The sequence below is a fragment of the Falco naumanni genome, chromosome 3, assembly GCF_017639655.2.
Source record: "Falco naumanni isolate bFalNau1 chromosome 3, bFalNau1.pat, whole genome shotgun sequence".
In the NCBI taxonomy this organism is placed as follows: Eukaryota; Metazoa; Chordata; class Aves; order Falconiformes; family Falconidae; genus Falco; species Falco naumanni.
Window position 1 is genome coordinate 61,543,123 of NC_054056.1, and position 17,176 is coordinate 61,560,298.

At 38.7% G+C, this 17,176-nt stretch overlaps 1 protein-coding gene across 12 annotated transcripts in view; it reads right to left on the bottom strand.

The window, feature by feature from the left end:
• PTPRM (protein tyrosine phosphatase receptor type M) overlaps positions 1–17,176 on the bottom strand; it is a 479,902-nt gene that overhangs the window by 323,847 nt on the left and 138,879 nt on the right. For all 12 annotated transcript variants that reach the window (XM_040587165.1, XM_040587163.1, XM_040587160.1 and 9 more), the window contains one exon: positions 5,133–5,398. In XM_040587165.1, coding sequence (XP_040443099.1) covers positions 5,133–5,398 — 266 coding nt within the window. The remainder of the gene's footprint in view (positions 1–5,132; positions 5,399–17,176) is intronic.

Below are 17,176 nucleotides of genomic sequence, written 5' to 3' on the forward strand. Positions count from 1 at the left end.
AAATAGTACTAATTGGCCAGAGAATCATTAACTAACCTAGGGAAAAGAAAAAAAATAATTACTCCCCCACCCCGAACAAACAAAACCAGAAAACAATCCTGAAATCAACAGATTTTCCTCCTGCTAAAAGATCCAAATGAGGAAAAAACCCATAACATTAAAGAAAACAAAAACAAACACCAGAAAGCCCTCCCACCCTCTCCTCACTAGTGCAGCAGCCTTTTCAGGACTTGTATCTCAAAGCATCAATTTTAGAGCCTCTCAGCCTACTGAGACCGCTCCACAAGAATCTAACAAGCTCATCATTACCCATAGAAATCTACATAGCATTTAATCCTCTTTTTCTGTGTACATCCTAATTCTATTCAAGTAAGGAGGAGGGTGAAGGTCTTAGTAATTATGCAAAGCCTTGTTTTCTTTGCAGGCTGTCTCTAATGGTATGATAAATTCCTTGATGCTCTTGCTTAAGATGCACCAAGTAGACAATAGCTCAGTAAAGCAAACAATTTCTCCTGTGACCAGTGATAAAAAGAGGAAGCCAGTGCTTCCTCAAGGGAGCACTCCTAAAGGGATTTTATAATACAGAACTAAGACTAGCTCTGTAGAAATACCCCAGCTACCTCAAAACAAATAGCTCAGAGACCAGGAGGCACAGCAGAAAAGAACAAGTTGTGCTGATTATCTTTAACCCTCAGAAGATGTTTGGCAGATTGAACCTATGTTACTGCAACTATACTGTAATCAGTAACTGGACTACAGTGTTGATATACGCTGAAGTCAATGGCAAATTTTAAGCAGTAGCATGTAGAAGACCATTAATTATGGAATTAAACATATCCTTAATCACCAAAATACTTGGAAAAGTTTAAATAAGCAGTAATTAAACTACAACTAGTGTTTGTTACATGCAGGTTATCATGGTGATTTATATACGTCGTACAGCTTACATATGGGGTGAAACCTACTCAATTACCTAAAAAAAAATAAAATTATTGTACACTAAAAGAAATAAATTACTTCATTCAGAGACTGTACTTCTAAAAAATCAATTCTAAAATGGAACTCAACATGAAAGGTATTAACAAGCTTGGATAACTGGTGCTACAATAACAAAATACTGTTAATTATTAAATCTTTTGAATTATTTGCATGTATGTGTTAATACGTGGTTTAAACAAATAAATCTTTAGAAGTTGGATTAAAATTCATTCCACGCTACACAATCTAGTCTCTAGTCATTCACCATTAGTGGGAGTTATTTTGCCTATGTTTTTCATGAAGCGACAGCAAACCAGACCAGCACCACTGTTTTTAAGTGAACTGTATAAATATAACTCTGAAATGTTACCATATATAATTTGTCTTCAGAGTTCTGTAGTACTTTTTGGTTTCATTTGCAGTTAGACACCTTTTAGGTGTCCTACTAAGGGAACAGAATTATAAGGCATTCACAAACATGCAGATGCCTACATGGATATGTGATTTAAAACACAACAAAGAAAATCACACAATTACATTGCTTTGTCCCTTCACCTACTAATGTCAAATCTTTTCCTGAAGATTATTCATCAGGAAACGACCAACCTTCATCTACAAAAAGTTAAAAAAGGCCCCATCATTCCTTAAAAATCTTCTTAGCAGACTTTTCTTGATTTTGTTCAGTAAGGTCAGCCTCAAAAACTCCCTTGGAGGAAGTCTTCTACATTTTGGAGGTTATGTGAGAAATGCATGGATTTGTGCCAAAGCAGGCTGGAGTTTTGGAATCAAATTAATAGCAGCTTAGGAAACAGACCTGGTGCTAGACACGTATCAGATGGGTCCTCTGCCTTCTCCCACCATATATGCAGTCATCTGAGCTCTCACATAACTTGGACACACATCCTCACAAGACCCACATATACCCTCTCTCCTCTTCCTGCCTTTCTCACAGCCACTTGCCGCTAACTTCCTGCCTCCCCTCAAAACAGATGCTGTGAAGAAGAAAAAGCATGAAAATGGATGAAAAGAGTTCAGAAACTGTGAGAAATTGCAAGTATCACCGCGTGAATAAGGAAATAGCATCACAGATTACTGAGAGGATGGAGGCAACCAAGATGGAGATGACTGACTATAAACTGTTAAAAGGGAGACAGAGCTTCCTCATAATAAATTAACTGATCTACAGGGAAACCAGTGAAGTTACACTATTGCACACTAGCTCCTCAGACCACCATGGATATTACTATAGCATAAGACATTTTGGCACATCAGCTGAATTGCAATACTTAACCAGGTATTATTCCAGACTATGTGCAGCAAATGCAAAGAAAATGACTTAATATACGCCTCAGTGAAAGAAAGATTATGTAAAAATTTCTGTAGTTCCAGAGGCAAAGAGAGCACATGGAATCCATTACAGACAGACTCAGGCATCTATTATGTATCAGCTGATGCACGTTAATTCACTAAACCACAGTACCCCATCCAAGCATATAAGGGTTCACCTACAAATAAGGGTGAACAGTCCAGGTGGCAGGTCTCAAGGAGAAAGCTGACTAGAAAGGTTATCTTTCTGCTGCTATGGCCAAATACCCATATTACTCAGATATCAGTTAGGTGTATCACATTGTTAGAAATCTGACACAGATTATTGCTAATATCAATAACATTTTAAATTGTCAGTTTGCCTGCATTTTTGTTAACTTTTTAATTAGCTCAAATTTACGACTCAGAGTCACAGCTTATTCTATTAAAATTCCCCTGTTCACATTAGCATTTTGGTTCAGAGCTGGAGCGAGTCTTTGAAGCACAATCCTTGTCTTTACTGACCGCTGGTTCACAGAGCAGTTCTGTTGCATAAAAACCAGACTCCTTTCAGAAGACAGGAAATTGGAAGCACCGCTACTGATTCACTCCAAACCCAGATGGGGAAATTAAAGTCCAGACTTAGGCATGAGCAACAGAGTCGCACATTCACCCAGTGTCTGCAAAATGTGCACACACCACATAGTGCTCCTGAAGCACCCACCCTGCTCAAATACCCTCCAGTAGATCCCACGTTACAAACTGCCCAAAGTTACGTCCAATGTCAGCCATGAAATTGTCTATGGGATGCTCTACTCTTCTCCCACCATCCACTGAGAGTAACAGACCAGTCCTCGTTACTTCAGTCAAGATAGACAGACTCTTTGGCATCACTGGAGGGCATTCCTAAAATGGCATCAAATCAATATCATGAGGTCCACAATCTTGCAGTAAGGTCATAGAATCATGGAGTATCTTGAATCGAAAGGGACCCATAAGGACCATCAAGACTAACTCCTGGCTCCTCCTTGAACTCTAACAGGCCACAAAACACACACTGCCTTTTCACCCTGAGAGATGTAAAGATATGGCTAAACCAAGCTTGTACTCTGTGATCAGGATACTACCTTCTGCTCCAGAAAGGAGGGTAGCACACAGCTTCTCCCACAATAAGAACCATACTGAGGTGAACTTCTACTCTGCTTATATGCCTACCCTTCCGGAAAAGGTGCCAGTATTCCCTCATCAAGCCCATGGCCAATTATAGGGGATCCACATAATGAGTCCTCCCAGTGAAGTTTGCTGAGATGCCCATAAACTTACCTTGAATCCTCTCCAGGAAACCCAAATGATGCAGTTGTAGCAATTCCTAGACACCTCAGGCAGAGCAAAGGATGCAAATGTGGACCATGTGAATACCCCCTACGCAACCTAGGAACACACTATCAGAGGCAAGAGGAAATGAATGAGTTTACTCTTTTGGGTCTGCATTGCCAGGTATCCTACATTCCAAAGATAAGATGGTCCTGGTGCTCCACACTCATCTTTTGGACCAGGACTTTCTGTCAATTGTGGGTGAAACAATCACAGAGGGGAAGACTCCAGGAAGTTCTTCAGCTTGTTAGTTGGTTGTTGTTTTTTTTCCATGGAGAAAAAAGGGTTCAAAAGGAAGCAGCTTCAGTTCACTTGAGACATTCTCACAGTTCAGCTGCTGCAGCTGCAGAAAGAAGTCCATTTTAAACCCCACAGTACCTTGCAGTGAACATTGTCAAACTCATAATGAAAATATGATGGGGCAGCAAACACCAGGTCACCTTAAACAGCACATGCAGGAACAGAAACAAGGCTCTGCTACATGTGACACTGGTAGTTAGGGCATTGAGATAGGAATTAAGATGTTGTCACTCCCTGCAACAACACTGTTGAATGACAGCATTTAACTTCCTAGGAAGGTCTGCAGTCAAAGAACTCCCATCTTTGGCATGCATTTTCTTCAGAAAGCTTCAAACCATAATGTGGTGACAATGTTCAGCATTGGGGACCAAATAAAATCCAAACCAAACTTTCCAAACTGCAAGTGAAGATGAGAGGAGTCCAAATAACATCTTTGATCTACTGGTCTGCTCTTACTACAGCAAATTACTTGCCTGTGGAGAACATAGCCTGTATTTTCATGGGAACAAGGAGAAAAACTGTTGAACTACTATACAACAGTAAAGAACTGTATCATCTCATCTGTAAACTTTCCTACAGAAAAGTAGCACCCTAAGAAACTGTCAAGTGAAGTTCTCCCTAAATCTTTAGGATGTCATCAGAAGCCCATTCCTACAATTGCTACTGTTATATTTATGATTACTACTGGACAGAACAAATGGATATTGCGTTCAAACTGAAGACTCAAACTAAAGGATTGAAAGGATTCTGCTAGTTCTAAAGCAACAAGTATTGCTGATCTAAATCAAACTTGAAGACTCTACTGCAATAAAATCTACCGGTATTCAATTCCAGCATCCCTAATGAACTGAAAGAATGAGTGACTTCATTACAGAGAAACAGAGGTAATTGACTGAAATCAATGGTTAGATTTCTAAATTGTTTCAATATAATTATTTCATCCACATTTAAAGCATGTGTGTGTGCATACATTTCATACACTTCCATAAATATATATAAACATATAAACACAGTCATATAGAGGAAACCCAAACTTTTAGCACCATCTACAAAAATGTATTTAAGATAAAGATCAAAAAAACATATTGAAAGATACTTTTATTTAAAGTCAAAATGGTAAGTATGAAGCAAGTGACTACTGTGAGAAACAAAATTTCATAAAAAGTAAAACATACCTGATAAAAATTAGGCCAGAAAGTGCTAATTGCCAGTTCTGCTCTGTTCCAAGTAGCAGTGATAGATGTGTTCCAGACTGGGTTACCAATAGGACCATCATTAACTTTCACATATATATTCAAAGTGCCAGGGCTAGATCCACTCTTGCTTGAAACGTAGTAGTGGAAATCAATACAATGTGTATCATTCTCTTTCAGATGGGGCAGCAGGAGGTGAGCTTTCTGTCCCGCAAATCTCCCCGATGTATTCACCAACATGAAAGAACCTGGAAAACAATGTCACAAATTCAATTTCCTCTTTATTTTATTTTCTTCTTCCTAATATGGTGATCTGGAATTATAGCACCATTAAAAGAAATAATAACTTTGCTTTGCTTCTACTAACATGACAGTCGTTTGTATTCAGTAGGTATTTAACCTCCAATAACCTTTGAGAATCTCAAGATTCTTTTCCCAAGCTAGTAAATATTAGAAACCTTATTTTACAATTTGAGAAAGAAAGAGACATACAAAAATAACACTGAAATTATCAGCACTGAGCTGCATCTACAGATGTTAGAAGATAATCAATTGTGGGTCTCAACTATCTGAGCATTTCTGTACATAGAGTCTGTATAGGTTTGCATGGCAAGGCTTTGGTAGCAGAAGGGCTACTGTGGTGGCTGCTGTGAGCAGCTGCCAGAAGCCTCCCCCATGTCTGATACAGCCAGTGCCAGCCGGCTCCAAGACGGACCCATCGCTGGCCAAGGCCGAGCCCATCAGCAATGGTGGTAGCGCCTCTGGGGTAACACATTTAAGAGGGGGGGAAAGAGAAGACTTCAATGACTGCAGCCAGAGAGAGAGTGTGAATATGTGAGAGGAACATCCCCGCAGCCCCCCAGGTCAGTGCAGGAGGGGCAGGGGGGCTCCAGGCGCCGGAGCAGAGATTCCCCTGCAGCCCGTGGTGAAGCCCACGGTGGGGCAGGCTGTGCCCCTCAGCCCGTGGGGGTCCATGGTGGAGCAGATCCCCGCCTGCAGCCCGTGGGGGTCCATGGTGGAGCAGATCCCCACCTGCAGCCCGTGGAGGACCCCACGCCGGAGCAGGTGGGTGCCCAAAGGAGGCTGTGACCCCGCGGGGAGCCAGGCTGGGGCAGGGTCCTGGCAGCGCCTGTGACCCCGCGGGGACCCAGGCTGGGACAGAAAATTGGGAATGAAGTTGAGCCTGGGAAGGTGTGGGTTTTTTTTAAGATTTGGTTTTATTTCTCATTACCCTACTCTGATTTGATTGGTAATAAATTAAACTAATTTCCCCGAGTTCAGTCTGTTTTGCCTGTGACAGTGATCAGTGAGTGATGTCCCTGTCCTTTTCTCATCCCATGAGCTTTTCATCATATATTCTCCCCTGTCCAGTTGAGGAGGGCAGTGATAATGCAGCTTTGGTGAGTACCTGGCATCCAGCCAGGGTCAACCCATCACAAGAATTCCAACAAAATCGAGAATTGTATGTGCTGAGGTGTAGGGATGCAGTATTATCATGTAGATGGAGTCTAAACTGTTCTCGATTCCTTAGCCTTATTCTAGCTAATCACCAGTTACATCCTTGACTGATTGAATGTGACAATTGTCTCCTGGCCTCAAAAGCTGAGAAAAGGAGGAACAAATGAAAATACCCAGCAAGCTGGTAAGCTTGGGGGGTGGGGCTTGTGAATTTTACAGTATGGTCCCAACTTGAAAAACAAGACACATAAAGGTATAGTTCAAATAAAGTTACATTCAAACAACTCTTGCGTGAACAGCTAGTCAATTTATGCTCTATTTTTTCAGTGCCAATTAATGTGTTTCATTGAAGTGTACCTTCAAAATAATCATGTTACAGAACAGATGTGTAACTAAAGAATTTGAATGACTGTATGGACATTATATTAGAAAAATACAACATGATTTTCAAGACATTCATATTTCTGGGTTGAACAAACCCAAAGGAAAGAATTCTATTAATACATATACTATGATATCATTGAAGGAAATAAAATTCAGCACAACATCTACTTTGGAAAGAAAACACATCAATAAAATAATGAGGCAATTTAAACCCTGCATTTTTCATAAAAGTCAAGAAATGTACAAGTTATAGGTGTATGATATAAATGCATAGCTGAGTACTTTTATAAAAACATAAGCACACAAATTTCTGTTATTAGAAAACAATATTTTTTTTCTTTTTTTAATTGCATAGGTGATGATGTCTCGGAATTTCAATGAGATGTAACCTCGTAAGTCATTTTTTGAAATGGAATATGTTTAGAGAACCTTGGTCCAGACTGCGCCTTTATCCTAAATAAGTTTAATTATTCAATAATAGTTTCACAGTTACTTTACATTATTTATAAAGCGTAACTTCTCACTAATTTTCATTCTATACAAAATAACTGTTTTGTAAAGTTGATAAAAATGGAAATGAATTATGATACAAAGGAATCTGAGTATTTTACTTCCTAAAAGGCATGACTCTGTACTAAATTTACAGACTGTTCATTACTGTAACATATTGGGACAAATTCATTAGTAACATAAGTAGAAGTCACTGAATGTGTTTTCCATACTCTCCTTCAGAAAAATTTTGATTTTTAACTTAGCAGAAGGCAAAAAGGCAAGAAAACAAGATTTATGTGCTTTTCCATGCAAAGACTGATTTCTACAAGTTTCTGATTACACTACACTCAAATCTACAGTACACACATCTGCAACATTTTATTTCTTGCAGTGTTTCAGCAACCTAAATTGTAAGAAGGCCATAATGAGGAGGAAAAAGGACATTCCCCCCATTCTAGATGGAGCAGCCAAGAGGTGACTGCCTTGTTCCTAATGTATTGGCACAAGCACAGGAAGGAATATTCTTTATTTTTCAGATGTGCTCACCCTGATTCAGCCTGTCACAACAGTACACCATTTTCATCCAGAATGCCCTGGTTTTAACCTGTAATATAAACATCTTCGAATCCTCCAATGCAGAAAGAATCAAATTTACTTCCATGAAGACACAGTAAGGAGAAGACTCCTGTCTTTCTTACACAGAGGAGACAAAGTTATCAGCCTTTGGTCTTTTGAATACTTTCTGTAGTTTGAGGGTTCCTAAGTTGTTTGTGGTCTTGGGTTTGTTATAAATTGAGACCACAATGGATCATAATCCAATTAAAATTTTATTAATTATAGCAAGTAGAATATGAGCAAAGACAGCGCTGGACGACAGGGGAGTCTGCGCTCCACCAACTGCCGTACTGAGCAGTTCAAACAGTCCCTTTTTATACATCTTTACTTCCATGTTCATGAGGTAGTGGAGTCATGCTTTTGTTGTTAGGGGGGGGTGTCGTTTTCTGCCTCCTGCTGGTCTTCCTCCTTTGTCTCATTGTCCTGTTTCTGTCGGTTCCTGGACACCTGGTGGCATCCTGGACACTTGGTGGTGATCTTATCTTTTCACAAGCGACATCCTGGACACCTGGTAGTGATCGTATCTTTTCACAAGCGACATCCTGGACACTTGGCAGTGATCGTATCTTTTCACAAGCGACATCCTGGACACTTGGCAGTGATCGTATCTTTTCACAAGCGACATCCTGGACACTTGGCAGTTATCTTATCTTTTGTTGTCTAATCTTTACATTTACATATGGGCTTAACATAAATTTAAATAAACAATACCCTAGTCCATAGTTTCTTACAGGTTGATCAAAGTATAAAATCCCCCTGTGCTGGAATTTTTGATCCTGTTACTCAGTGATTAACTAGGATGCTGAGGGGTGAAGAATGAATAGACAGACAGCTAGAACAAGAGTTAGTCCTGCTGTATTACTTGTAACACATTTCTCCATCTTTAGAACACAAAAAAAGGTTAAAAATAAAACTCACAAAAATATATTTGGGTACAAAAAGGAAGCAAATTTTTAATTTAGCCACATGGATCTTTGCTTAAAATAGGCAGGAAAGAAACCAATATTCCTTCCATCACTCAGTACATGCCCTGCCATTCAATTTGTTTATTTAAATTTAAAATGTAAACCCCTTAAAATAGTTATAATTTGCTAAGATACCAAAAAAACCCACTTAAAGCATTCATGAGTTCACTGAAACTTAACTGCCAATTTTTTTAAAATCTTACCACCAAAAATGCCATAGAGAAATGCCCATCTTTTCTTAAGCAATTTAAAATTTAAAACCAGTATCTTCCTGATAACCCAACCAATTTTATATTCAGTGCTTCCAAGAATCCTATAGTCCTTGATAGAACTATATTTTTAAGAACTATTTAACTTATACATACTGATTAATGTAGTATATACTGCACAACTGAACCATGTGAAAAATTATCAGTGGTTTAAGAAAAGGAATACAGTCAGCCTATTTTGAAAATCTGTCTGTAACTCCTTTGTTGAAAGTGAAAAAAGTACAGAATAATGTCACGGTAAACAGAATAAATCCTACTTTCCTTTTTGTAAAAAAAAAGGAAATCTTCAAAGAGAACTAAATTAGGCAGCAGTTTGTCATTCAGATGTGAAGTTTTTGTTTTTCTGCTAGAAAGTACCTGGTAAGCTCTTTGTTTATGAGGCACAGAGCAGGACACAAATGCATCCTTTTAATTATTTGACTAAACCATCACCTGAATCTCAGGAAATAAGACACCTAGCAGTGCCATGACAGGTAAACTGCATGACCTAAGTCTTTTGGGACAATTTGATTTCCAACTTGTAAAGTTTGTCTCAACAACTAATGCTTTCGGATACTGAAGTTTCTTGTTTCAGTGCACACAGAACAGCACCTTCACTGATAGAACTTTTTAACAGTGTTGAAAACCAAAAGCACATTCAGCCACTAGTGTGACCTTAAACCCAGAGCTGATTAAGTAACATGTAATAAATAGCTTGTTGCTTGTTGTGTCATACCCAGTACCTTCTATTCTAGCCTAAACATATCCTCTAGAGAGCATTTAAGGAAAACTTTCCTGAAGCAAGCAGGCATCTAGATGATGGATCCAGGAACATCTGACTCCAAGAGCCTGGTTTCAGAAGAGAACAGACTTCTTGCACCAGGCACAGGCCATGACTTGTGTGTGTGAGAATGAAATCCCAAAAAGCCTGTACATTAAGCTACCTAAAATCAGCCCTTTCAATGCGGAGCCATTGCAAGCTAGTTAATGAAGAAAAACTGGATATAGATACAGCTGTAACATTATTCATCTTTGAAATTCTGTCCTTTGCTAGAGATACAAGAAGTGCTTTGTCTGACCAGAATAGCTAGCACTGCTTTTTTGAAGATAAATGCTTAGGGCCTCCTTCTTTCGGTGGGCCAGATGAACATGAAATGTGCACACAAGAAGACTCATGTATGCACAATCACCAGCACGTGGGCAAATCTAAAGTTCAGATGTAAGCCACTGACATTCTGGGGGTTTGACTAAGGTTAAGCATAAAGAAAACAGGGATAACAAATTTCATGGAAGCCCTAGTGAGTGCCTTAACCCTTTATTAGCCCTTGTCTTTGAAAGGTTGCCATCTCATAAAGGAATTCAGTATTTTGTTTGACAGTATCTGTTTTTTCAGGCATGTGAATTCTAATAAAAGTTCAACTCAGTTTCTACACCTAGTTTTAACTATGGATCCCCCCACAAGAAAAAATCCTAATATGTATTAAAATGAAAAGGCATAATCATTAGACAGAAATCATTACATTTTACTTAAAGCCATGCAGTGTAACAAAAAGAAAAAAAGTGAATTGAATGCATTAACATCTTTCTTAATTTTTTTTTCAAAACTAGTAAACTTATCTTCAGTGTTAAGTCATATAGAAATTTTTTGTTTCAACTTTTACTATTGTAATCTGTTAAAACGATTGCTGAATAATACTATGCCAGATGGCTATATAAATCTAAAGCATGGGATAAACTCAATGCACACACACACATACTTAATTTTGACAAAAAAAAAAAAAAAAAAAAAAAAAGATGACTAAGTCATAAAAAAGGAGGAAAAAAAATCCCAACCTATGGCATACTGTCTTGTAACGGACCAGTTCTCTGCAGTCATTTATCACATATTTGGGCACACGACAAATACATACAAAAAATAACTGCAACTATTCACTGGTGCATATATACTAGGAAACGGGTATCTGCCAGGAAACAAGGATTTAACAAGAAAACACATAAAACTATTATCAGTTCAGTACTCCTTCATAAGAAGAGATATCAAGTACACATATTACTATAAATGTATTCCTTTTAAAGTGGCTAACTTCCCTAGATGTACTTTCTTGTTTAAACACATGAATGATAGTAGTTTCCTCAGTCAAAAAGTTTAAATGTGATTTACTTGAGTTCAGTGCTCAGGTCTATGTTTACACACTACATGCAATTTAATAGTTCAAAAGACCACACTGAAATCAAACTAAGAATAAAATCTAAGGCAGCTATGCTGATCAGTATCCATTAAATTCAGGCTTCTTTAATTCACAAACTTGCTAAATGATCCATATTTCATCATTTTGCCCAGACGGTTTAAGTCAACAAACTGGTGAATTTGCTACAGTTGCTGTTGTTTACAATTCCTTACTGCAAAATGTTTCAGCACTGATTTAGCAAATGTTTGATTCAATAAAATATTATTTCTAAGAAGATAGAACACTTGAAAAAGAAAACATAGACTAGAGAAGCTGCAGAGTAAATGGGCATTGGATGTCCCAGTAATTCTCATTAGCATCAATGGAAATTTTCTGTGAATCGAGGAAAATGAAATTTTGTACACAAAAAGATGTCCAAAAGATAGAGCAACACAATAACTGCAAAACAAAAAAAAGTTAAAAAAAGTATTTGTTTAAAAACATATATATCTGACAACTGGAACAGCAATGTACTGTCCTACAAAAATGATGGAAATGGCACAAGAGTGATTTTTCAGTCACTTCTGCAAGTCTTCACCATGTCACATCACCCTGTTAAAAGACACTTTTTATACTTGGAATGTCAAATGCAATGAAATTGAATGCAATATCATTTTTCATGCATGAGGAAAATGTGACTAGTGAGCAAATAAAGTCACTTTGTTGATTTTTTACCAGTCTCATACACAGTCGAGGACAAATTATAGTTTTCTTCCCAGACAATGACAACAGACATGACCTATACAGGTTATAATTGCAATCCTATTGCAAGTTCGCTGATAGAATGATAAATATAAGTAAGAAAGTACTGGTGTTTAACCTATGTAAACATCAGTATTGGTTAATTTTTATTCTCGATATTTTAAAAAATGTGCTAGATCAAGGAAATTAGGAAGTCTGATTTTAAGAACAAATATTCTATGTATTACCTCATTAACGAAATACCCTTCAGGTGCAGAAACATTTCTCTGTAAGGCTGAAAAGTATCAAAACCTCTGTGAATAGGTGGATATAAAGGGTTACCTTTTATTAACAAAACAGCATTTCCTAAATGCCAGCCAACATTACAGCCATCACTTACAAGGGGCAGCTGCCTTTTACCAATAAAATACCACTGACTGTGCCTACTGCGAGTGCCCAAGACTAAGTATGTGACTGTCCCAGGATACTGGAACTGCTGTCTATATGCACATGAATTGCAAGGCTCAAGCGTTATGAGTCCCATTTCAGACAAGGCAAAGTCAACATATATGTTATGAATTACATTTTATAAATGTGTACACAACACCTTGGAAGCAGAAGACCTGAATTTAGTAACAGCCAGCCTTGGACTTTATTTCCCAAAGCTAATAAACACAAGTGGTTTTGACTTCAGAAATTCTTCCTACTATTTACTAATTTCACAGATAAAGGAAGACACGTTTTCAGGTAACATTTGAACATTATGGAGCTGCTGTAATTTGAGAAATCTCTCAAAGCATAACTAGCCCGACCTATAGAAGCTGGAACTTCTGCTCAGATCCATCACTTCTAGATACCATGCAGTAGGTAACTGCATATAAATGCCAGCACTGCTTGCACCCATGAAATGGCATAATGAGGTGTGCCTAAATAAACCAGCTGAGAGTCTTCCCTTCAGTGCTTCAACTAATATCCACCAGTTAAGTACGTTAACTTATAAAAAATTATTGTCTTCGGTGAATTTTAAGTCTTCTTTTGAGCAACATTTATTTATATTACATTTTATGTGATAATTTTACTCATTATTACCTGTCATCGTAGAAACAAAATCATTGATCATCTCAACTTTCAAGTTGTTTATCTTCCAAATTTTCAACTACTAAAACTCTTGAAAAAGTCCATCAAACTATTCCATCATAAATCCTGTATATTGTTTGAAGAGATCAATCCACTTCTACCCATAATGCCATCTTCATTTTAGCAGAACAAATAATAAGCCTATTAAGCCTTATAATTCTTTAACCAAATTCAATTCCTCAACTTTTTCCTCATGTCATATGCATAGACACATCTTCCATTATTTTGTTAGAAATTGTTTTGATCAAACACAAATATGAAATCACATATTTCTGAATCATCTTTCTGCAGCCCCTTTTCCAGACAGTAGTATCTAAAAACCCCGTTTTTTGATGAACATTGTTTATTTTTCAATCCTTTTCAATATTTAAAGAATATAAATACTTAATGAATTTGACTGTTCATCCTATAATCTTTGTTCTGTTTCCTTCATAACTATTCTACATCTTCAAACATTGTATTGACATTTTGAAGGCTGTTTCTTATATGACTAATATTACCCCCTTTGCAAAAAAGCAAGCAATGTATAGAAAGTCCATACACACAAAGTTCATAAGCTATTAGAGATAACAACTGCATGTGGACAAATTCTAATTTGTCCAAAGTTTCAGATTAAACTTCTGAACCAACCATTGCATTTTAGAAAAAAATAGAAAGCAAAATAAAAGACCAATTATCCATATGTTGGAGTATGCATTATGCTACTTAATAAAAATAAAAATATCCTCTGGTGAAGAGCTAACTTGAAAATAAATATATTAGGATTATAGGTGAAGAAAAGGAAACAAAGTGTGGGACGATGGGATGGAAAGTGTGCGGAAAATGCATCAAGTGAGGACTCATGACTCCAGGACAGGCAGACTGAGACCAGGAAGACTTCTAAAACACAAGGCTATACAGCAGTATCTCCCCAGGACTGGAAAAAGCAAATTCAGGTTCAGTATTCTAGACCAGGGAGCAGCTAGATACTTTAAATAATTAATTGTAATTAGAGGACGATGTAGATCTTTCCAAAGTCATAGAATTATAGAATGCTTTAGGTTGGAAAAGACCTTTATGATCATTAAGTCCAACTGTTAACCGAGGACTGCCAAGTCTACCACTAAACCACGTCCCTAAGCACCACATCTACACTAAATACCTCCAGGTGGTGGTGGTTACACCATTTCCCTGGGCAGCCTGTTCCAATGCTTCACCACCCTTTCAGTGAAGAAATTTTCCCTAACATCCGATCTAAAGCTCCCCTGGCACAACTTGAGGTCATTTCCTCATGTCCTATCACTTGTTACTTGGGAGAAGAGATGGACACTCACCTTGCCACAGCCTCCTCTCAGGTAGTTGTAGGGAGTGATAAGGTTCCCCCCTGAGCCTCCTTTTCTCCAGACCAAACAACCCCAGGTTCCTCAGCTGCTCCTCATAAAATGTGTGCTCTAGACATTTGACCAGCTTCATTGCCCATCTCTGAACAGAGTCCAGCACCTCGATGTCCTTCGTGTAGTGAGGGGCCCAAAACCGCACACAGTATTCAAGGTGCGGCTTCACAAGTGCCCACTACAGGGGGACAATCACTGCCCTGGTCCTGCTGGCCACACTGCTTCTGATACAAGCCAGGATGCTGCTGGCCTTCTTGGCCCCCTGGGCACACTGCTGGCTCACGTCCAGCTGGCTGGTGACCAGCACCCCCAGGCCCTTTCCCACCAGGCACTTCCCAGCCCCCTGCCCCAGCCTGTAGCGCTGTGTGGGGCTGGTGTGACCCAGGGGCAGGGCCCGGCACTGGGCCTGGTTGCACCTCATACAACTGGCCTTGTCCCATCGGTCCAGCCTGTCCAGATCCCTGCAGAGCCTCCTGCCTTCAGGCAGATCAGCGCTCCCCCCAGTCTGGTGTCATCTGAAAACTTACTAATGGTCAATCTCCTTCACATAAAGTAATACAAAAAGGAATTGGATTCATTTCTACCCACAAGCTTGATGAAAGACAGCCTTTAGAAGAAGGGACTCAGCATTCCTGAGATGAATGTGTAAAGTTTTCCCCATGAGGCTGTCACAGTGGACACCTCCAATGCACTTTCAAATCAGTACAGCTCCCGAATAAGAGCAAAGATCATTCTTTAAGTATATACATCCATACTGGAGGAAACTATATATTGCAAGGTATTTCCTCCATCTTCTACCATTGATAAAGGACCAGAGAGAGTTTATGGGGGAAAAAAAATCCAACAGTATTGTCCTACAGCTGGTTGGTATGCAGAAAATTATGTCTCTGCATTGTGAGCCATATACTGAAGAAAGTAATATTCATCTGAATTAAAAATGCAATGCTGAGTATTAATGGAATGGAAAACTAAAGCTCACAGGTTTAGCTGTTACCTGCAGTTAAAGATCCTGTAAATGTGACATATCATATGTTTCTCTAGCTACAACATTGTGGGTGTAGAATATTGTCGATTTGAGACAAAGTTAATGTTGGGTTTGTATAAAAACTTCTGAAGGGCAGGAAAAAGGGACTGCATTTGAACTACAGTTCCATGCATGAAGGTAACTGAAAAGATTTATTGTATTTTTTCAACAGGAAACCTGACTTGCCTGAATATAAGGCAAATGAAATTACAAGGTAACTGTCCCTCTGCTAGATATGGGAGGGCAGATGAGACCTGGGCAATGAAATCTCCAAGGAGTTGTGCTACTCCTCTTGTCCCTGGAGGGCTACCCTAGAGGCAGCTCAGCCCCAAGGCAGTAAAGCAGTATCATCACAGGCAGGAGAAGGCTTCCTTACAAGCCCTCAGAAAACCCATGGGCAGCTAACTAGCCAAGGGGTACAACTGCTTGGGAGAGTTTTTCATTTGTTTGTTTGTTTAAAATGAACTGTGCTCCTTTTTGTGTTTGGTCTGGGACAACATTCTTGTTTTAATTTCTGTAAGATCCTTCATCCCATGTTCAGCCCAACACAGTATTCTCTGGCAGCTCTGTCAGTAGCTTCTACAGCAAGTGAGAACTGTGGTACAAGCTGTTAAAACAGTAAACTGATTTACAAAATGCACTTACAATAGACAGCTTCCCACAAATGGTACGCAAAGTTTTCTTCAGATTCTCTTGAGTCCTCAAGATGCAGTCAAGTGGATTTCCTTAAAGCCAGCCTAATACCTTTTACCAGCTATAACATTTTTTAACTTTTATGCTATAACTGGATCTCAAACAAGCCAGAGGTTTGAGACAGACCTGTCTGCACCTTGTCTTTAAAGTGAACACACCAAAAAATACCAAAAGGGCTTTGAAGAAGTGATGTTTTATTAGAAAATGAACATTCTTTTGGGTGAGAGAGAGAAAATACAGCCATTTGAGAACAAATAACTTTTCTGGCCAACTATATCTTCGCAACAAGGGCCCTTTTCCTACAGACCAACTTTTCACACTAGCAACTTCCAATAGCCTCTGTGGTTTCAACGAACTCTACTTGTTCTTGTCTGGGTCCATAGAAAAATCTCCCCTCTTCCCACCATCTCTGGCCTGGATTTGCATCTCTTCCCCATTATTCTAAGAAAAATCCCCAAGTGCAAGCTCCCCAGTCAGCACATCAATTACTACCTGCCCTGTTCTTTCTTGCAAAAGCTTCTCCCATGGCGAGGTGCTCTCAAAAAAAGAAATCATCTCCTCCCCCTTAAAGAACTGCCACAACCAAAAAGCACGCAGTTACCAGAGACTTATCACAGCATATATGTGCATACAAAAAAATAATCATAAAAGACAATTTGAACCACTATCTCATTTGTCACATATAGAAAGACAGTATGTGCATGAAGAATTTTTTGCATGTTCCTTCT